General features: G+C 42.9%; 1 protein-coding gene across 3 annotated transcripts in view; it reads right to left on the bottom strand.

The window, feature by feature from the left end:
* Positions 1-513: 513 nt before the first annotated feature.
* The window catches only part of CYYR1 (cysteine and tyrosine rich 1), a 58508-nt gene continuing 35812 nt past the window's right edge, over positions 514-23209 (bottom strand). For 2 of the 3 annotated variants that reach the window (XM_065676762.1, XM_065676760.1), the window contains exons 3-4: positions 7576-7733; positions 2191-4597 (exon numbers count right to left, since the gene is read on the bottom strand). In XM_065676762.1, coding sequence (XP_065532834.1) covers positions 4464-4597; positions 7576-7733 — 292 coding nt within the window. In that variant the 3' untranslated portion in view covers positions 2191-4463. Of the gene's footprint in view, positions 898-2190; positions 4598-7575; positions 7734-23209 lie in introns of those variants that run through there. The other variant, XR_010612196.1, reaches the window with a different exon arrangement.

A 23209-nucleotide genomic window follows, 5' to 3' on the forward strand; every position in this document is an offset into this window, starting at 1 on the left:
CTGACTTTGTGGGCTGCAAGTGCACATTGCTGTCTCATGTTGAGCTTCCCACCAATCAACATTGCTGCAGTATAAAAACTAGCACTAGACTGGGTGTACCCATTGGAAAGTAATAATAGAGACCACTTGATGAAAGTTCGTGGTCATTATTTTCTCAAGGTATTTTGCGGAAGCACTGACATTTCACTGAAGCTGAAGAAATACATTTAATTTAATTTAATTCTTTCCTGCAATTTCTGCCTCAGGGTGTTCCATACTGTGTGCTGCTAAGTACCTGTTGTGTTTTATTCCAAGGTGACTGAAATAATTATTTTTCGAGTTACTAAAGCATTTGGAGAGCTTCCAGGATGAAAGTGAATACAGGAATGCCAAACATTTACTATTCAAATAGATTGTCATCAGTTCTTCATGAACTATCCCATCTAATCCAAAAAAACCACTGTGATTTCACAAAGAGTCTTGAGAACATTTGCTTTAAATTGAAATACTCTATTTCTACAAGAACACTGTTAATATTGATCCAGGTGCTCTATATAGCAATCTAATCTTTTCATTGTGGCACTATTGAAAATTTGGTCTAGTGCACTAGTAAAACTGCATCTCTCAAAGTTACCAACAATAAAAAAGCAAATTGTTACATTTTTCATTAATTAAAAAAGGCTTATAATAGCATTAATGATCCTTTCGTCAGAGTGTGTCATTTAGGTAATGGCAGCCTAACACATTAACTTCCATTGGCTTCGCCTTGGCCTTCTAACTCCTCCAACTGATTATTACCTAATTTGTAAAGTCTCCCAAATGGGTCATTAGCTCTTAAATAGATTTCTCCTGCTGTTTGGTATATACCGTGGAAACAGTAGGCTGTCAGAGACATAACTGGTTTCAAAGTAGCTCTTTCTGGGGAAAAAAAAAAGGTAAAAGAAACGCCAGATTAAATTACGTTTGTGAAATGCATCATGGCTTGAAATATCCCTGGAACACGATTAACTAAGACATCACACATTTCCCCCACCCCCCCAAAAGAGGGCTGGCATCAGAATGTGTGCAAGCATATGTGCCCCTGTAAGCACCTGCAACTCCTGCTGCTTCTGATCCTTAACAGGCAATCGTGCAACCAAGCAGTCACTTAATGTGCTAAACTAGGAAACCAAGGAGAAAGGCTCAAGGGACCAGGTTCTGTGCTTCTGGCATGGTCACCTTCCCTCTCTGCCTCCCCAGCTCAGCCTAGAAACTGTGAACCAAAGGCAGAGCAACCTCAGACTGCAAGAAATCAGCAGCATTTGGCCCAGGATACACTACACTCACTGACCAAATTTGTGGTAACAGCCACTGCCAAGTGAGAAAAGAAAAAGGTTGGCCTTTCTCAGCCATAAAATTACATTTTCCTATTTTTTATTCTTACAATAGGATGTAGAGCATTAGACTGAAACAAGTCAGTGTGACTAAGTAAAAACTCTTTGTGCTAACCCACTCATCTGCAAGTTATTCATGTGAAACAGAATAAATGACTACTGGCCAGCAGTATCTGCACTGCAGGAACTTTGAATATGTAGGTGTTAAATAAATTACATGTTTCCACACAAAGAAAAGAACACTTAAGGTATAATAACACTCCAACTTTTTCAACTAAACACAACTAATATAACTTCAGCATTAGCAAATGCTTCCATTTTTTTATGCAGCAACTCTTGTTCTATTCTTTCACTTTTATAAATCTTTCAGACTCCTTCCTCTTCTCTGGCTCTCTCAGTTTTACTTATTTTCAATACAAAATCACCACCTCTTTCTGAAAATAGGCTACTCTGTACTAGTTCTACCTGGTTTGCTGAAAGGGCAATACCCTTTCATGTAATATAAAACACCTTTATGTTTTATGCCCTTAGCAAGGACGTGTCCTTGGAGACTAAAATCACTGCCTGGTATGGCTCCATATATGGAAATCTGCAGAACATTAATTGACCCACTAAACTCAACATCCTCACTAATGTTTTCATAGCAAACAAACAGTTCTCTATCACTACAAAATTCCCAATTCCCTATTTCCATAATTTTCCCATGAAATAAGCACGTATACATTGTACGTACTTCAGTCACTGACCTTTATATATCATCACTGACCCACAATACGATCAGAGGCAACATGTAATCATAAAGCTGAAAACAGAGGACTTCATGATCAAATACTTCTAGTTCTTTTCCAGAAATGCCTTTTTATTTAAGAAATCTGCTTTATAACTTGTTCTGACAAATGTCACGGCTGGAGAAATTCTTCCACTAAGGGAAGATTTATGATCTATAGGAGTTTTCTTTCTCTGTATTTTTCAGGACACTGGATTCATCAAACACAAACTGCTCTTTGATTTGTGTGTCTGCATGTTCAGCACAAAGAAATGAAGTACAAGAATGGGAAAAATGACAATACTCTTTATCTATAGGTAACATTTTGGCACAGAAATAGCATCTGGTGTGATCAACTGGGAAGTGCTGAGGTACGAGCACAGAATGATGTGGTAGGAACATGATTTCCCACAGAGAAAATTATGCTTATTCTGTTCTTCATGCTGGCCACCACGTTGGCAGGCACATCAATACCCCAGCAGATGGTTTTGAGTAGGGACTGAAAACACACCGCATACAGAAGGTTGCCCTTCATGGGAGGATTTCAACTGAGGACCATCCATCTCTTGAGAGGTCAAGGGTACCAGCAGAAATGTCACAGGACATAGCCCACAGCAGCAGAGAAGAAGTAGCTGTAAGGGTAACCTAGTTCAGGACTTGTCACATCTGAGCAGCAAAAGAGAAATTACTTCCTTGGAGTCTTCTCCAAGGAACCAGCAGCTACCAAAACCTGTGATGCAGCTCAGTTCACTGACTGGGTTACAAATGCCTAGGTAGCCAGTGGGCCTCTGACTCAAGGCTCAGTTTGGCCAAGAGTCACAACACAAATCTTCTGAACTTACACTGGTGAGGACTGAGGCCATTTGCGCTTTCAAGTGGGGTTTCAAGAGGATAGGGTTAGTCAGCCTGGAAAGGACAAATACCACTACAAAATCTGAGCAAGAACACTCAATAAGGTCTTGTTTACAAGAAAGCCTCTGAATAACTTCTATGTTCAAAGTTATAATGTTGCTTGAGTGCTTCCTGGAACCAGGACTGAATGCCAAAAATACCAGACTTAGGTTGTCAGCTGACTTCACTGAGATATGGCACCACCTTTTGCAAGCTGCTTTCTTATTCATTAATACACTGATACACGTGAAGAGAAGATGAGGGCTACACTGGAAAACATCTAAATGCGTTCTGGTCTCTGGGAATCAGTAGTAACCTGCAGCCTCTCCCTCTGAATTGGACCTCATGCCACAGCTGTCCTGGACTCTAGGTGCCATATTTTTATCACCTTTCACTGTTTTGGCTGTAGCATTCTCAAACAGCCCAGCCATCCAACTCAAGCCAAGGGTGTTCAGAACTTTTAAATCCTGAAACAGAACTCCTGTCTTTGTGGTTTGCAGATAAAACTGAGAAAAATGTTAGTCTTACCACTGAAGGATGATCCTTTAGGTTATAAGATACTCTCTTCTGAAGTCAAACAGCTGCTGCTGAATTACAGTTAACCCCATTAGTATATGGAACATTTTAATAAGGGTCTGTACTTCATTTAGTAAAAAATCAAAGTATCATTTGCTGATAATAAAGGCATTGTAGCGTATTTTTAATGTATACAGTTTTTAAGACCAGAGAAATCAGCTATAAATTAGTGTTTCACATATAAAAATGCTCTTTATGTTTTACCTGTCAGACCACAAACTAGTCTCACACTATTTAAAAGTAGGCACTTTGAAAACCTGCACTTGGCCAAAAAATAATACCCGTCATTTTTGGTTACTGAATAACTCTGACAGCACTTCTTCCTGTAATGTGCTTATCAGACCAATACGCACAGCTGATCACTGGATATTATAAGTCTGAAGTAGAAATTGCAAATAGCTTCAGTCTTCCTTGTTCTTCCTTATTCTCCCCATTTTAAGGAAAGGCATAACACATACTTGAAGACAACAGTTGGACGTTCCCCCAGAATAAGCCCCAGCAGCTGCCTCTCGCGCTTTTGAAACAGCTTGCTGAACCATTTGTAGCACTTGCATGTTCTTTCTTGGGAAGACCCCCACTCCTGTGTGCTGTAAGGGGCTGCAGCTGAAGCTAAGCACTGATGCTAAGCACTGCTCATCAGGCACTAACTTGCAGGAACTATTTCTTTGGTTACGTGTTGTTTCATCATGAAACATGGAAGGTCCAGAGTGATCAGTATTCTTCTCCATCCTGAGACATGACGACCCTCCCAGGTTGTTTCAACACTTCGCCATACGTGTTGATGCAGAACCTACCATATCTGTCCCTGAGCCGATAATATTTGTCCTAATGGTGCTGGCTGTTCAACACGCAGTTAATATCCATGTGAAGCCATGTAGTTATTTCCCTGAATATCCAGGGTATGGAGGGGGTGGGGGATACTGTATCGAAGTCTGTGGGGTTGGAGTATAAGGTGGAGGTAGGTCAACTGGGTACTCCATTTCGTATTCATAACTGTATGGTGGTGGAGCCACTGGAATGGGAGAAAGAAGAAGACAGTTACAAATCTTTTTATTCAGATGCAGGCCCCCAGATATTTTCTAGCTGACATTCAGACTTCCTTACAACACATGTAAAGTCTCCTAGCAATGCACTTCCTTTGTTTTCAGACTGTCATTATACAGCCACTTTATGTCAATGCAAGTCCTGCTTAGCTGTGTGCTCACCAGCATGCTGTGCTGTTAACAGTGTTTGAGTGGCCATACAGCAGATGACACCAGGATGATGTGGCAGAGCTAAACTTTTTTAGGGGAGGAAGGTTAGGTTTTTATCAGATCCATTCCATTCCACCCCCTTCAGCAGCAACATGGATTTATGCTGTCTCAATACGACAACATATTTTTTGCTGATCTCCACAGACCTCTCAAACACCCTATAGATCTCCAGGAGATGCGTGACATGCCACGTCATGACAAACATAACAGCATCACACTTCCCAGAGGAAACGCTGGACATCTTCCCAGGGCTCAGGCTGAGTTGAAACAAAGCTTTCGCCTTGCTCACCCTAAAAGAGACAACTGAGGAGAACCCAGTGTTTGTAAACTGGGTCAGGCAGTTTTGTTAAGAAATAACAAAAATATTCACAAACAGCTGAAAACATTTTCTCAACTACGTTAACTAAAACTTAGAGAAGAAGGATTTGTTACTGCACAGTAAATGCTGCAGAACGATAGCATGGTAGGAACTGAAGGCTCCATATCAAGACTCCATTAGTCTCTACAAATGTTAAGGTCCAGAGTCTGCTCATATCTCCACAGATGGACATATATCCCCTCCCTAGATGCCTCAAGCAGACTGGCAGTGAAATAGCACTTGAGAGGAAACAGAAACCTAAGATTTATGATGGGGGGGAGAGACACATATCCCACTGTGCCATGGAAAGCACTGCCTGCCCTCTGAAAACTCAGCTTTTGCTGTGGCTGAGGCCAAAGGAAGGGAATCCACTTGGCTGCTCCCATCCAAAACAGGTAATGGCAGTGGGGAGGGTTTGTCACAAATTCTGCAGCCAAAGCCAGGTCAGTCATTACTCCAGAATGTTCATGACAGCAGGGAACACAGAAATCATTTCAGAGCTTCCCCATCCTCTAAAAAATGCTGCTGCTGCTGCTGATAGGAAGAACTGCTCGAACTAATGTTTGCAGCAGACACCAGGAGCGTGCAGAGTCAAACTGCCTGGAGGTGGAGATTGGGGTGAGTCATTGCAGGAACAGACTTGGGCAGAAAAAGGCTACAGCCCTGGAATCTTCATTTTGCTCTTGTTCTTACAGCTTGTAGCAACTATTATTTTCTGAAGTAGCTCTTCAGCAATTCATGGTTGGGAATATTTCAGTTTTCTTTCATTACTCATCTCTCTATGCAAAACAGTGTTGCAATGATACGGATGATTATAGATGGTTTTAGTTTAACTGGAAAGTAAGAACATGAGGGAGCAAACAGACACTGACAGCAGTGAATGTGATAAAGGAACTCATAATAAATATTGCATAGCTTGCCTATAAGCATCCATAATGCACCTGGGATTTGCTGCAACCTTTCCAACACAAGGGAATATAAAGGCAGGGATCTCTGAGTGGGATAAGGGAACTTCACCCCTGAAAAACCATTGCCTTTTATTACAGTGAACTCAAATTATCCCAAGGCAATCACTCCTGGATTTGTCATTAACAATGCCACTGAAGCAGAGGCACAGCTGCATTGTATAAACACTGTTAGACCGCTTCCAGGGTCAGCTCTGCTCTTCAGCAATGTGGCCACTTTCACATGAGGGGGAGTAGAGACAAATGAGCCTTGCAAGACCCCAGTTGGCTCAGTGCAGATCCACCTTCAGTGCTCCTCTACCCCAGTCATAGACTGATGCAAGCTGACAAGCGTGGTGCAGAAAGTGGCTTTGCACAGAGCTACCACAGGTACAGTGTGATGTACCAGTCCCCACTCACTGGGCACAACTGTACTGCAGCAGATGCATGAGGGGCCCTTATTCTCCCCCGGGGGGCTCCGGGACCTGTGACAGCTGACTAGCTCAGTGCCAGAACTGACTCAGGCTCTGTGCTGAGCCTAAAATTGTGCCTGGTGCTGCTCCCCACCTAAAAAACATTATGCCAAAACAATTTTAACCCACAGACAAGCCTGCACTGAGCATATTCGACACTCAGCTAACTTTGACCAAGTCACAACGGACATCTCTGCACCATGCTACAAGTTCCTATCAGTCCAGGCTTGGTGCGAGGCTGATGCAGAGAGCTAGCTGGGATCCAGCATCGCATGCCAGGCAGCAGTCCCTCCTGGGACTCACAGCAGAGAGCACTCCGCAAAGATGCCTGTGTGCCTCTGGAGAACTCATCTGGGATCCTGCATCACCCAGCAGGGCTGGTGAGCTCTGGCCAAGTACTAGCCAGCTCGGGCTGCATTAGACTTCACACAGGACCACTTGAACTGTTTGTGCTATGATCCACAGACCTTATTGTCCAGGTTTTTCCCCTGCTGTGGTATGCCGGGAACCTGTTACATCGGGCAATGAAAGGGAGCTGACTGCACATGAACATGAGCAAATACAAGAACCGGAATACAAAAGAACAACTGATCCATTGCCAGAGAGCCTCTGGCACAGGAGAAGGTCTATCTGCACAGTGCAGCACTGCCCTGAGCGAGGTCCCACTGTGCTACTGCAGGCACCGCAAGCCATACAGCTGTGTGAGTATGGCACCTGGCCAGACCTCCTTAGCCCACTGAGTAGCTGAATAAATTCGCCCAGGCAGAATGCTGCACTGATGAACACTGCGCACGCTGAGCTGTCTTGCGTTTCTCAGCAAGGAGTCATGCCGTTCCCCTCCAGACTGAGAAGAGCCTCCTGCTGTATTCACATCCCCTGTTTACTGTGGAGCCATAACTATCCAAAAGATACACTATCATGAACACAGGCACTCTTGGAGTGGTGTCATTTCGCTTCCTTACCTGGGTATGTGCTGATAGTGTTGATGTGTGTAGTTCGGATGACCCCTACTCGAGTCCCGCGGCTGTTCTTCATGCACATGCAGATACAGATGGCAATCCCAGCAATCACTCCCATTATAAATACAATACCAAAAACGATTCCAGCTATTGCTGTGCCTCTGCAAGGAGAATGAAAACATGCAGTCAGTCTCAGACAACTAATGTTTACAAAACAAAATTCTCTCCCAGGAGCAGCCCCCAGTTGAGAAAAGAAGTGCATATTGATTACTGGAAGTGCTGCAAATTCTGATCCATCATGGCATCCGAATAGAAGAAAGATCTTTGAGACCAAATTGACAAACTCTGTCAAAGTCAGTTTTGCAATCGTGCCAGCTCACTCTGCTGATTTACCATATATTAAATCCTCCCATTCCAGGGCCATCTGAATTTAACAACTTTTAAATATTACCAAGAATAATTTCTTCCCTTTCCCCTCATCACACAAGACCTTTTTTTTTTTTTCTCCCATAAAAGCATTGGTACAATTTTCTTTTGAAGAAAGAGTAAGTTATCCCCAGTAATATATTCCAGAAGCATCCTAAAGCGCCTGCATGCTGTGCTTCCACAGGAAAGCTTTTGTCATTGTTTTATCTTAGGTCAAAAAGTCCTTCTGCTGTGCTTCTGAGCCTGCACATTAAGGAGAGCCTCCTCTTCTTTAGAATGAGCAGCAAGAAGCAAAGCAAATGCCTGCTCTTCCACACATCTGCTGCTGCAGCTGGCACAAGTATTTGAGGCTTAAATGATTTCTTTTAAAAAGGTCCAGAGGAAAGAATTTAGCTCATCCCCTGAAGTAATGAATCAGACCTTCCTTGAAATTACATAGAGAAAGGAAAGAAAGCCTTATTGCATGGATACATGGGAGAAAAACCTCACCAAGAGGCACTGAAGAGCTCCCAATAATACTGAGGGCAAAATCAGCCTTTCTGATGAACCCTACTTCACTCAGCTTTGTTGTCAGGTACAGGCAATGAAGCATAAGTTATATGAAATATGGTATTTACAGCCTACCTTTTTATGAAAAAAAAACAAACAATCCAGTGACTTGCCAGAACATTCTTACTCTGTGCGTCTCTTCATCTTCCAGCAAAGATTTCAAATAGCAACCTTGCTGGCATCTTTTTTACTGGACATTTTAATTAATCCAAACTGATAGTCTGTTAACATGCATAAACTCCACTAGGAAGCACATCCCCATAGAGGTGTGGGAACACATAGCAGGCCTGAGTTTCAAACTGCTGACTTACACCGCACTGACTGCCACAAAGTCAGCAAGGGTCAGGGTGGCCTCAATATTTGAAAAACCAGACCTTCTGCTTAGGAACCTAAATATGAGTTTAAGAGCTTGTTTTTAGGCCCCGACTCCATTCAAGCCCAACTTGGCCAAGATTTGCGGTACAATTATGGAATTGCATAGCATAAATAACACAGACAATTTGCTGTCTTACTAAAATACACTGCCAGGGAGCTAAACTGCTCTCTGCTGTTATGTAGCAATGAATGAGGAGTATGCAGGGAGAGCAAACCTGTTAATATTTTGCAGAACATATAAAGGCCTAATTTACAAAACCCTTTGTCATGGCAGCAAGCACCTGGCTATAAAACCAGTAGCTCAAAACATTGATGTGACCGAGTGCTTTGGTATTAACCACCATGAGTAGCAGAGAAACTCCTCCCTGACTCCTTCATATCCCTGTTAGTTTGCTTCTAACAAACCCAAAGTCTGGTGCTCTTGGAAGATGTGACCAAAATACCTCAATTTTTTCCATCCTGCTCTTGCTGGGAACATTATCACTACTGTGAGGGAAAACTACTGTATGAGAAAACAGTTCAATTCAGGAGGCACTTTAACACAATACTCTCTTCATTCCAAAAAGTTTTCTTATATCATGATTTAAAAATCAGGCATAATGCACAGGACCTCTAGTATTAATAACAGTGAACCACTACTGCCTTTGCTACAACCCTGAGTGCTGGCATTACAGAGTTGCAGGGAACTGTTATGCTGAAGTAATCCCTCTGGTGGAAGAAGCAGAACCAGCCACTGTTGACTACTGTCCTCAAGCCCTGCATTACATTTCTGCTTTGTACACAGTCCACTGATGCCCAGCTCCTGCATCCCAAGAATGTTCTGCCTGTGCTATCTGCTCCAATCCAGAAACCACAACTGTTCCTTGCACTTCTGACCATCTGTACCTTGAAGAAAACCCAACATCCATCCTAAGGGCTGACAGAAGTGGGCAACACACAACATGTGTTACCTTTCCACTGCTAACTTACAACTTCTATATGAATAAAGCCCATTTTAAACACAGTTTAAATAGAGTTTGTCTCAGCAAAAGTATCCCATTCATTCCAGAAGTCGTCAGCCAGATGCTGTTTAGTCATCAGCCCTGAGTGATGGGTTGCACTCTTTGTGTGCCACTGCCTACCAGACAACCCAGCCTCACACCCAAGCCCACTCTATCCTTCTACATGAACAGCAACAGCTCCAAAGCAATATCGCTCCACTAGTTTAAATGATGATTCTGTGATACTTTATATAAGAAGTACGCATAAGGAAAAAAAGATTACAAAAGGTCTGATACCATCTTCAAAAGAAGTTTCCACCTTTCCTGAGATATTAAGCAGGTAATTATAGACTTGCCAGCTTGCTTTGCGTAGTAATGCCAAGATCTGAGGACTCACTTGCAGTCCTACAGCTTTTCCTACTGACCCCTTGGAGCTGTTGGTTGACTGGCGCTGTGCTGTCTCTGCAAAGAAACGGTGGCAGAGCAAGTCAAAGCTGTAGAAAGCCCCTCTGTATCTGCCTGTACCTGAAAGTCAAAAAGGGCTAAGTCCACTGGCAAAACTTCCAAGTTGGAAAAGGCCTCTCAGACTAGATGCAACCACACTGGAAAGCAAAATCCACTTCTAGCCAGACTAGCAAACCTAGGTCAGTAAGCAAAATATGGAATATCCACTAAAGCATTCTTTGCTGATCCCCTCTGTAGCTCCTGCTGGTATAGCCATGAACCAGAAACAAAAATGGTCACTGAGGAAAATATTCACCAGCTTAGCTTTGCTAACAAAACTAGTAAGTGCAAGTCTTGCTCACAGCTCTGAAATCAGGACAAAAAGTGGTTTAAATAGCCAGACCCACCGCTGCTTGTGGATTCAGGATTTCACACTGCAGTGGTAAATTTAGACCCCCTATGGATGGTTACGCAAGGACAGCCTGAGATACGGAGCAGAAGATGTAGGTCACTTTTCAAATTCATTTACAGCCTGAGTACCAGCAGAAAGGTGCTTGCTGATCTCGGTGGGCTTCAGATCAGACCCAATGCCAGACATGTGAATTGTTCCAGGAATCAAGTCTTTGAGTTGAAAAGGATCTGTTTGAGAGGACTTCAGCAGATGTACTCTCCTGAATATATAAAATGCTGTGCCACCCTCTGACAGTGAGTTAAAACATAAACTCAACCCAATTCAGAGACTTGCACCTCTTGCCACTCACAATGGCCCTCAATAAAACCACGAGCACTCTGCCTCTAAACATCAGGCTGCACCTCCTCAGCACTAAATCCTGGCAGCCCAATGGTCACACAATACCTGTTGTGGGCACGCAGCACAAAAATAAATGCTTGCTTTCTGTGGAAAGCTGATGGTTTGACTAGAAGGTACGGAGAAAAATAAGCATGCATTTTTTACAAAATGGTGAAGTTTCTCTTCATGCTAGTGGGTAATTTTTGAAAATAAATACCCTATTAACTATGTGTTCCATGGTTTATATTAAAAGATGTTTGCTTTGCCTCTCTCTCACTGACATTTTATACCTCTGCATAGAGACACAGAGGATATAAAGATTTTTTTACGCTATCTCCACCACAGAGCTGCTCAAGGAAAAGTGCCTAAGAGAAAAAGGACACTATAAAGCAAAAGAAGACCTAGAAACCACACAGCAGAGTCACATAGCAACTAGGAAGTTCGAAATAAAGGATAAACTTTGAAATGGAGCAACCTGAAGGAAAACATTATGCAAAGTCTTTTACAGAAACAAAGCCAATGAAGAGAAGAAGACTGCCACAGAAAAATGATGCAGAGAAAAGTAAAGATGGAGAGGGGGAGAAGTAATTTTAAAGATGCGGAAGTGCCAAGAGACATTGTCAAGGTAAAAATCAGATATTCAAATCAGCAGCTTTCCACCGGCTTTTAGCAACATCCTGTTGGAGAGAATATAAATCTCATCCACAGTTTAACATTTCTGGCCCAGCAGAACCCAGTGCAGGGGATCGGGCCCTTTGCTGGGTGGCACCAAGGCCCTGGCAATGCTGGAGAAGGGCAGAGCTCTCACTACTCCTGGACTTGGTGCAGCTGAGGTGCTTGGGGTCAGATAACCCCTCCCTTGGGGGATCTAGAAACCTGAGTGTTTTACACAAGTGGCAGAGGTGTCAGCAGTGATTACTCCATCCTATGATGGAGTTGAGATAGCTGGAGAAAAGGTGAGAGACTGAAGAGCAGCCCTGATCCTTCAGGTTTTAATGAGTGGGAATGGAGTTCATTTAGTGCCCCTTTCCCCTCCATAAGGCTGCTACTTTGGGAGTTAGGCAAGCAAAGTGGATGGCAAACTTGCCCACGATGAATACCACTTCCATGGTCTTCTGCACTTTGGAGACAATGGATCTCAGAGGCCTAAAAATCTTATGGCTCAATAGGATAGTGTTTTCTGAAGGAAGAATGATTACTGGGTAGGCAACTTTTAAACGCATTGCCAACATTTGAGAGCCAGGCATACATGACAGGCACTGCTGTATAGTTGGCCTAGTTTTTCCTTCTCAGGTTCTGCCTTAACTTCATACGTGGAGTATAAAACTTTGTCATGGAGGCTGGTTTATTAGTACAGAAATAACTACAAAGAAAAGAAAAACCTTTCAGACAGCTTTTTCAGAAAGCACACAGACTGCAATGCAAAATGTGATAAGCCCCATTGCCACTGAGACCATCACTCCTGAGGCTTCCTATCTGCCCCTGCTTTCCACCCAGGGATCTTCACCAAAGTGTATGTCCCAAACCCCCCACATCACTGCAGCCAAGGAATGTTGTGCAGGATGTCCCCCCCAGCCTTCTCCTGCCACTGAAGTGAGCACAGGACTGGCTCCAGTTATGGGTCAGGGCAAACCAGGTGAAGCACAGAGGGGGAGATGCCCACCAACCCAGCCAAGCTGCCTCACAGACCTCCAGCCACATGCTTGCATCCCAATGCTGCTTCAGTCTCCACCCAAATGCCTCCTGCTGAAGCTTGGAACGCCCTCCTTCCCTAGTGTTTGCACTCATTCCTCCACGCCTGCACCTACTCAGTGTGCCGGGACAGCCCCAGCTGCTGGCATTGTTCTCCTCCAAGGTAGCCATGGGGACAGTTACCATTTGCACATCTCCTGTATCCCCATCTGGCAGCACCCCTTGCCCACGGGTGCCTTGGAAGGAGCGGATGGCACTATGCTGGCTGACCCCGCACCCCTGACTCCAGCTTTGCGTGACCCTCACACCCCTGCCCTTTCTGCATTTGTTGTCCTTCACAAGCAGATAGTTTCTCTTGATTCCTACTTTTCTTTAGCCTTTCCCCTCTCTGGAACACCTTTAAAAGCTGGAGAAGCTACTAGGGGCATGTAGTCCAAAGATGCCTTGGGAAGAGCATAAGGAAACTTTCCTGGCCTCCTCCAATGATACACAGCTCAGCAACTTTCTGACCCAGACAGGCTGGTTTGGTTTTTAACTGTATCACTCAGTGGATTTCTCCTCTGCAAACCTGCCCTGCCTCATCCTGAGCTCATGTAAATTTTAGCATCCACAGCCTCATGTGGCAAAGAGCTCCCAGCTTAATTACGTATCTGAGGAACCATCTTCTCTGGACTATCCTGAACTGAATGTGATTTTACAGACCTTTAGCATTACACCCAGCAGGAGCCTCAGTCCTATTTGGCTGTTCTGTGTACATGGAATGCTTCATGACTCTAATCACCCCAGCCAGCCCTCCTTGCACTTTTTCTCATCCTCTTCTGTTGTCTTCTGAGAGCTGCAGCAGAAGCACATAGAACACAGAGGCACAGTAACATTCACTGTTTTCTTCTCTGTTTTTCTCTCAAATAACCCACGGTATTAGATCTGTTTCTGCTTGATTGTGACACAGTTGGAACTAAGGTTTTATGGCACTATTTACCATAATACCAAGCCTCATTTCCAAGAGATGTCAGCCTAGAGCCCATCAATTCATGTGGGAGTTTGGGTTGTGTTTCCCTGTATGCATTATGTAGCATTTATAGGCTGTGCCTTGGTGACTCATACTTCTACCAGAGGACACAGGCTAAAGCTAGCACAGGTGAACTGAAGCCACCATCTTTTTCAAAGCCCAGCTCACCCTGTAATACAGCATCAACTTAGAAACTAGAATTGCAGAACTGACAGAGCTCCACACCAGAGATGTGTGTACATTGGCATAAACGTCTTTTCATCCTGTAATAGCTCATGTTAGCAATTTTACAGCAATCTGACTGAATACGGCAAGAAGTTGTTACAAGCATATTAAGATCAGTATTCCCACTCTGTCTGTGCTATATTTCATTATCACATTAGTGCAAGGAAGACATGCCATTCTAAGTCTTCACTTTGCTCAGCTGATCTCTTCCACCTCATTGTCTTTCCTAATTTCCAGTACTTTTTAGGTCTCCAGTTAATTTATTGCCAACTCTGTATCTGTGATTTGCTGGCACCGCATCTCTAGAATTGTATTAATAATGCATGCAACACATTTTGGAATACTACTGCTAATACTAATAAATACCCCTTAATTTTCCCCTTTCCAGGCATTCAAAAAGAAGCTGGTAAGGAATTTTTTTAAAACTCATTCTCTGAGATACAACAATATTTAAAAAATCAATGAGCTTTGATGATCTGATCCAGACACTGACATTTTGAAAAACGTACTCTTTGGACTCTTTATCACACTTGACATTACTTGGAAGGAGGAGGTGTTGGGCTATTTATTTAATTTGGCTGGCAAGCTCCGCTTTACTTGGACTGACAGCAGAAGTCAGCAGTCATGCACTTTCCTCTGCCTCTGAGGGAGCAGGCAGACCCATTCTGGGGGGTTGTCCCTCTGTTTTCATAAGGAAAAAAACACATAGTGAATGATCTGTGAATGACCTGAAAATGACAGTGACTGTCCAGGGCATTTTGGTTTTAAAGCTGGAGTACCTTGAGAACCCCATGTCAAAATCTAATGGAGGAGTGCCTGAATCAGCTGCAGTGCTCCCCAGCGAACCGGCAGCCTTCTCACCAGTTTTACAGCCCTGGAACACAGATACCAGGTAGCATGGACTGAAAAGCCATCCAAGTCAAGAATCAGTTAAATAGCCAGCTAGCTGCTGCCTCCTGTTTAAAATTAAATACTCAGTTTACAGAACAGCAACTCACACGGACCAGGCTTGTCTTTGAAGCGTTCCTTTGCAAGCTGCACTTAGACAAAATTCCAACTAGTACTTCCTTTAAATACACTTTTTACTGCAAGGAGGAAGGAGACGATTGTCTGCTTCCATAAACAAATCTTTCCCGCCTGTTAAAACTGGGTACAGACTGTACTTGGACAGTACTTCCCTTCTTTTCCTCCTACTCAGTTGTATTTAAGGTGTGTTGTTAATGTTTAATTCCTTCCAAATGGTTTCCTCTGTGCCATTCCCTCTCTACCTTGTTATATTTGCAGGATTATTAACTCAAGCACCAAAACATCCCAAGTACCACCTGTACAATGAAAAGGTAGTGGGTAATCATCCCAATTCCTGACCACCCTCCTCCCAGCTCCTTGTGGACAGGTCAGCACTTTGAGACTGCTCCATATTGTTAAGCTCCGTAATCCCACAAAGGGTTAAAAGACAGTACTTTCTGCTTTTAGTATTGCGGGTGCCTGAGCAACAGGGTATCTTCTACAGCTTGTTAGAAGGCTGCTGAGCCACTGAAGTGTAACTGTGGCACACTTGCAAAACCAGAGAGAAAATCATATAAACTGCAAGCCAAAAGGATATGTACTTACAGCTTGCTCTGGTTTGGGCTATCGGCATACGGGCTTTTCAGCCAATTTGCCTTTTGAGAAATACACAGACATTTTGTGCTTACTTCCTTTATGCTGAACCATATGCTTTTCTCCCCACCACACTGCTCAGATGCTGCTTGGCCACTAGTGCTGCAAAGTGCTTCAAATGAAGTGATCCTGAAAAGGCCAACGTTACTCCTCCAGTAGAGGGAGAGTAGAGAAAGCGAGCTCTTCCTCTAGCTGGTTCTCAAACTGCTTCCCCACCTATGTACAAGGCTGAGATCCTCCTGCTGCCCTAGACAGAGCAAGGAGAGAGAGGGATGGCATTGCTCCCATCCTGCTTAAGACTTAGTGCATGGCTGGCTCAGAAAGAATTTTATGGACAGAGGAAATGACGCATGAAATATACCTGGGAGGTTCATGCCGCAATATAGCAAGCACAATACTTAATACGCAGTGGTGTTATTAACTGATCATGTCTAAGCAAATATATTTTTTATCAGTCCCAGCCTGTCCAGCATTTTCACCAGACTAATATTGTGCACACATGTGGATGCTGGTTTTGAAACACTGAGTTTGTCTGAGAGTTAAAAAAAATCAGCACATTACCAGAATATGAAAAAAACCCCAAATCCTACAATGCATTTTTAAATTGAAATGAGATTTCAAACAAGTCAGAAATACAGAAGTAATGGGGGCAAGCTGGTTTGGGGTTTTTTTTGACCTTTCATGTGAAAGAAGTCTGATTAAAATACTGCAAGGTTTCCAGTTACCACTTTGCATGCTCATGCCCTCCTGCTGCTTCTCTGTCCTTGTTTTGCAGCAGCTCCTGTTGCCCCACCTTTCCCTCTCAGACATCCTGTGCTGTTCCCTGCAGTCATGACCTTCCCTTGCTCTGTAATGTGCTTCACATGCTTCCCTGGAAAGGAAACAGAAGCCATAATGCAATTTCCACTTTCCAAAATGTTCCTCATTGTGCTTCTGAATCCAAAGCCAGCCTGATGTTGACTTAAATAGAAAGTTACAGCACAAATGTACCTAATGTAGCCTTTGCTTTAATTTAGGGGATTTTATTATTTTTATGCTTGAGGCTTGCACTGCTGGCTGAGCCTTCCATTTAAAATGCTTTCTGAATCAACAGCAATGGGAGAGGCTGAAATTGCTGCCCAACTTCCAGCCTTTTAAGCATTGAAGTACAAGGTTGGGACAATAGGATAGGCTTCCAAGAAGACCACAAGGTTAGTAACCCCTAGTAACAGCTCATTTCTGGCAGCCAGGTAACTGAGTATAAACACTTAGGAGAATCCCAGGAATACTGTCTGTCTGGTAATTCTTAACATACTCTTTCTGACAGTGATTTTATTTACACCAGCTTCTAGGAATGCTTGGTTTTGCACACTCCAAGAGTTCAGCTCAGGAGAATCCTGCAGCTCTCTTCTGGGAAGCTTGCTGTGGAAGCCTGACTTACTATTGTGACCTCTTGCCTGTCACATCTCTGAGCTATCGACAGTCAAACCTGCCTAGTTCTACCCAGGCACATATTTTACCCAGCCTTGCCAGAAAGGTTGACAGTTCAGCACCTTTTATTATGGCTGCTGCCTGCTTTGTGCCTGTAGCAAATCTCATAGCCAGACATGCGTGATCTGTTTTTGATGTGCCAGGGAACGCTCTGCACAGGGCTGTTTTTTGCCCAGTGAAAAAAGTGTGTGGACACTAAGGGAAAATGCTCTTAACTCTTGCTCTGGGAGGCAGGGTGGAGGTGACCCGCAGATTGATTAATTTCAAAAGAACTGTAATGGCTCTAATTAAAAGGAGCATTTCCTCACAATTTCCAAGGCAATGGACTAAACAGAGAAGTAAATGCTAGATATAGAAACCAAAGGAGAGCTCTGCCACACTCCAGGACGTCTTCTGGGTCCTCTCTTCATTTTCCTGCTGTTGGCCTTCATGTCCATCTTCACAGTTTCACGCGACTAAGCCCGTTCCTATCAACTTCACTTGTACAGTTTTGCACAGTGAAGGCTGGTCCTTACTGTAGTCAGTATTTTCCACATAAGACTGTCTCCCCAACAGCCTTTTGTGTGCCACCTAGCCACTACCCCATGTGCTGTGGCATGAGTGTAGCTGCTGGCAGAGCTGTGAGCTGGCCACGACTCTTCCTTTAACTGGAACTAAGAAACCAGTGAAACAGAATGAACTGTTTTTTGGCAAAACTCCCCTCTACTTCTTAACATGACAATCACACATTTGGATTGTATTTTGTGAAAAATGGCAACAAAACCAACAACGAAAATAGTAGTAGCACTCTCAGTGTTCCATTTGGGTGGGAGGGTGCAAGGCATCAGGGTGACTTTCCTCAGCTGTTAAGAGCTGGAATCTGATTGCTGGATAAGGCATCCTCCAGGCATCCTCACAGAAGTGCTCCTGCTGGCACAGCAGAGACCAGGGCTGTGTGGCTCGGGGCGGCAGCACTGGAAAAGACTTCCCCACTGCTTGAGGCAGCACAAGCTCATACCAAACTCAACTGACCATGTACCCCTGGCTGAAACTCGGTGAGTAAAACAAGGTAGAAACACATTATTTTCCTGCTAGTTAAGTAATTTCCAGGACAGGGTTGTCCTTGAGAGGCAAATGCCACTGGCTATAACTCTAACACAATTTTACTGTTTCGTTTGCTAATGAGAAACCTGTTTGTATTATGTAACTGTGGCTCTTCTAGGCTGCAACCCTGGACGTTCTAGGTTCCCACAGGGGCTCCCAAACAGGCCGTAGTTCAAGCATTAAGGTTCAAAATACTCTAATGGAATCAAAAGCCCAAACTTGGTATCTTGCATTCAGTCCATGCTTCATATAAAATTGCATATGGCTGACTCAAGAATTCCTTCCCAATTACGGAAAAGTTGATGCCAAGAGAAATATTTATTTCCTTTTTGGTAGTCAGTTCTGAAGACAGAAGTAGCCTCAATGCCAACCTAGTAGCTTATCTGGATTGCTAAGTAAGACACATTTTTAATATTGAAAGATTTCTGCCAAGATGCAGTGTAGCCCCTAAAAACACTGGGTGAATCACTGCAATGAAGTGCACTATCAGTTCCCGATAGGGACAACACAAGCCAAATACGAGCTTTCAGAGGAATGAAGACCACAGAGTGCAGAAGGAGAAACCACCAAGCAAATGCCACAGACCAGATACTACAAAACCAGTTGCAGTTTTGTTGTGCAAACTGTACTGGAAAAGCATCATAGAGACCCTCATCCCATAGATGCTCCCTGCTCATAAAGTCCATTTTTCAGTAGTCCATCATTCTCCCTCAAGGAGGATCACAGATCTACCTCTGGCATCCTAGGATATATCCTCATCATCTATTTAAAAGTTGCATGGGACCCCAGATCATCTGGAGTAACTTCTTTTCAGGAATGCACTGTTTCTTCATAAATTACCTCTCTGAAACAAGTTCTGTCTTAGGAGAGATCAGCAGACACCTGAACACAGCAATGCCAAGAATGCAAACTGTATTTGTCCACATCACTGGAAAATCATCCCAAGAGCATAATCAGATTGGAGGCTTTGGCTCCCCCCATGCACCTTCAGGAAAGCCCAGCAAATGCTCCTGCTCCTTTTAATGGAATGCCATGCAGACACCAGCACCATGAGGGAAGGAGCATGGTGACCACTGGCTGAGACAGTGTTCTGGCTGGTGCTGTTACCTGGTGACTACATCTGCAACTGGAAACAAAACAGCTTTGACAGTAAAAAGCCAAGCCCCTTCCAGTTCCTGTAAAGTTCATTGAACATCACAAGCAATTTGTGATCCTTTCCTAACTAATACTGATGTTTCAGTTGTACTCTGACATTATTGAGCTATAAATTACTCCTGGAGCAGAAGCTTATTAACTCTTTTTTTTTAATGACACAGAGGAAGAATGTTGCCATTTTATGCAACAAAGAAGAGGAAGATTGAAACCAAAAATCCTTTTTCACAACAACATAAAAATAACAGAGAATAAGACAAGGCAATATAATACCTGAAAATGAACTGCAAACAACACTGCTTTATGGACCTGAAAAAAAAAAAGGTTTTGACTTTTTGAGAAATCTGATTCTCAGAACATCAAACTGTAGCTCCAAAATGCATTTATGATTTATTTAATATCAACCCAAATTGGAAGATTTTACTGCTCTTAGAATTACGTCTGTTAAACAAATGAAAAAGATGTAGGGTTTTTGTTTTTTTTTGTGTACACTGAATAATCTGAAGTGGTTTCTGGAAGATCTGGGAGAAAAAGTCTGGATTAAGAGATTAAAACCCCAGTGCCATAAATTATGTTTCCATTTTAAAAAGAAAATAAATTACATGCATTGCCTGAGTAACAGTGCAGTAGCTTTTTAAAAAGGCACCTCTAGCTAGCACTGTATATTTTGAGTTGAAATAAATCTATCTGGGTTTTGAATTATCCAGCATAGGGATTTTTCCCTCGTATCTTCCAATAAAAATATTAAGACACTGAGAGTTTAGTTTTAGAAATACTGGAGTGGAGTGAAAGAAAAAAAATGCTTTTCATCTTCTCTTTCCATCTCCCTTTTCTAATGTACTTTAATATTCAACTCTTACCCCTGTGAAAGCAATAAAAGAGCCTCTTCTGCATTCTTTTCTGCATCAGATTTATGGCACCAATTGCATTTTTCTTTCTCATTTTCTCTTCCCAGGTGCTGTGTCAGAGCTTATGAGGACCACAAAGACCCACTGAATCTAAGCCAGTGGACATTCTGGCTCTAAATCACCATTTGCAAAAACCTACAATGAGCTTGAAAGTATTTACATAAGTCTTTGCAGGATTCAAACCTTATTATGTAGCATAAGCAAATTATGGTTTTAGTGGTTTGGAATACCCTCATTAAGCATGCATGAAGTGCCATTTACAAATGTAAAAGGAGTTAAGTGCTTGGGTATATGAATCATTTTATGTTTCTGGAGAAAGGACTATGAGTCAGAAAACTAAAAAAACCTGAAAATTAAACTGCAGTTACAAAAACATGCTGTGGCTCTTACAGATTCCATAAAACGATGAAAGTTGCTTTATCTGAAGGCAGCTATGCTGAGGATGCAGAAGTCACCGCATGATAAAAATGTGAGCACATGCTACATTAAGTAGCATTGAGCTAGATTTGACCTCTTCCACTTCAGGAGCTGTTTGGGAACTGGAGAAGAGCCAGTTACTGATGAATCAGCAGTAACTTCCCTCAGAAGTACATGAAATCCTGGCTCATCTGTATGGCCTTGATGAAGGACAGGGAAATCCCATGGAGCAGTGCGAGAGAACAGACTGAACACCCAGCCCCTTCCTCCCCTATCCCAGGAGACGGGACATTGCTTATTCCTGTAGAGCTGTGCATACGAGATTCCCCTTTGTGCTGGCCCCTTCCTCACAGTTTTGATGTCACTTTACCTTGCTTTTTATGCTAATAAGTTGTAGCAAATAAAGAGCCCTGATTTCTTTGGGCACAGAGCCCAGTGCCTTTTTCCCTCTCATGCAGGGTGAGAAGCGCTCTTCTCAAAAGCACTGCTTGGAAACCTCAGGAATGAACTTAAACATATGCTTAGGTTTAAATATCACACCTCCAATGAAGCCAACAGACTTCATGTGCTTTGATGTATAAAAGCCTAAATCCACTGTCTGTCAGACAATTAAAATGCTATCGTTCCATGTGAGTTTTGCCTAAGGTAACAGCTTTGATGCTTGCTCGACTATTTGAAAGGAAACGCTCTGCTCCCTCCTTTCGGAAATGGGAGGAAGCCTGGCAGAAGGTTCTCCCATGCTGTGATTATCACATCTGACAGTAGTTAAGCACAATAGGGAACACCAAAGTGCAGCCAACCTTCAGTTGTCTTTTGCCATACTGTACGCTCTAGTAAGTTCATGCTCTTTAACAGGGCTGAGTGTTTGTCATGGCTCCGTGAAACAACAACGGCATCCACCAGCCAGAAAGGCTCATATCCATGCAAATATCTCTGGCAGCAAAAAGAGACATAGCAACAATCTGAGTTATTTTGACAGAACGATCTATAAACATAACATTTTGCAAAGTTTTCCTTGAGGCTTTAAGTACTGCTATGTCATGACCTGTCACTAATCTATAGACTTTACACCATTTTGTACAGTGTGAAGGAAGTGACTGAAAGCCATTATATGACTTGCAAAATATTCAACATCAAAAGCATTCACAACATATTAATACAGTTTTCATTAAGATATATGTTCACAGGGTCTTTTTTTTTCCAAGTGTCCCAGTTCATTACTGTCATTTCAGACTGTAGCTATTGGAAAGATCAGGCAGGTCAGTCAACAGCGTGGTAAAGTAACACAGAAAAGTGTTTCCCCAGGAAAACAGACTGAATTATGTCCCTTGGTGTAAGCAAACCATGTGCCTGACTGATTGAACAAGAATTACACTCTTGAAACAAGAAATGTACTTTAGCCTACACAGTCAACTAATGGACTGAAGAGGAACACTGTGATACATACAAGGACATACACTCTGCCACACAGCAGCTCCCCATAATAGCTCTAGTCTGGAAATGCTCATCATTAAGAAGGGATTGAAAATGCTATTTCACAGGTTTATATCAAAATGGCATATGCAGGGTCAATTCAGAGATGTATTACTGGAACTAACACACTTGTAAAGAAAGCTTGAAAAGGAAATTTTCAATAATCAGATAATAAAAGAATATTTTCAATGATGAGGAGAGTATGGCTCTGGAACAGTTTTCCAGTAGATGTGGAAGGGGTTAGCTATACTTGAGAGGTGTGAATATTGAGCTTGGCACATTTATGAAAGCAATTGCGTGACAGGTTGCCTGTGATAGCGGGAGCCCAGTTGCAATGACCCAGGAGTGCAATGCAAGCAGAAGTTCTGAATTCTGAGCTAAGCTGCAGTAGGTACAAAAAAAAAAATATGCAAAGACTTCAAAAGGACTAGTGTCTCTGAGTCAGTGTGAAGTCACCAAAGCTCCGGGCAAGCTCTGGGCTCAGTGATTGAGGGAGGGATCTAATTAGCAGCCTCCATTCCAAACCCCTCTGCATTTTCAATTCTTTTCTTTCTGAAGCAGCTGCATGTACCAACTGTTCTTATACAAACACAGGAACACTCTTGTATTCAGCAAACATCTACTCCAGCACGGGGGTTTTTATCATGTAAGGAAAAATGGAGATGAGGTAGTACTCTCGGACAGATCTCATGGTCACTTGCCTGATGGTACCAGAAGCATGTCACAGCCCAGCCAATCTGAACTGACAACTCAGTTAAATTGTACTGTACAGCAGATTATCTGAGGCACAAAGTAGAATTATGCTTCCCAACTCTGGGGAAGACAAGTGGTAAATGAAGGAACAACAGAATGATGTGAAGCAGAAAGGCAGATGTTACAATAAGGCGAAGAAAGTAAAAATGAAAATCTGAGAGCAACTCCATTGAAGAACCAAAGAGACCAATAAAAGAATTAATTGGTCCTCTCTGTGCTGCTGAGGATCTCT

Source organism: Lathamus discolor, chromosome 4 (assembly GCF_037157495.1).
Source record: "Lathamus discolor isolate bLatDis1 chromosome 4, bLatDis1.hap1, whole genome shotgun sequence".
NCBI lineage: Eukaryota > Metazoa > Chordata > Aves > Psittaciformes > Psittacidae > Lathamus > Lathamus discolor.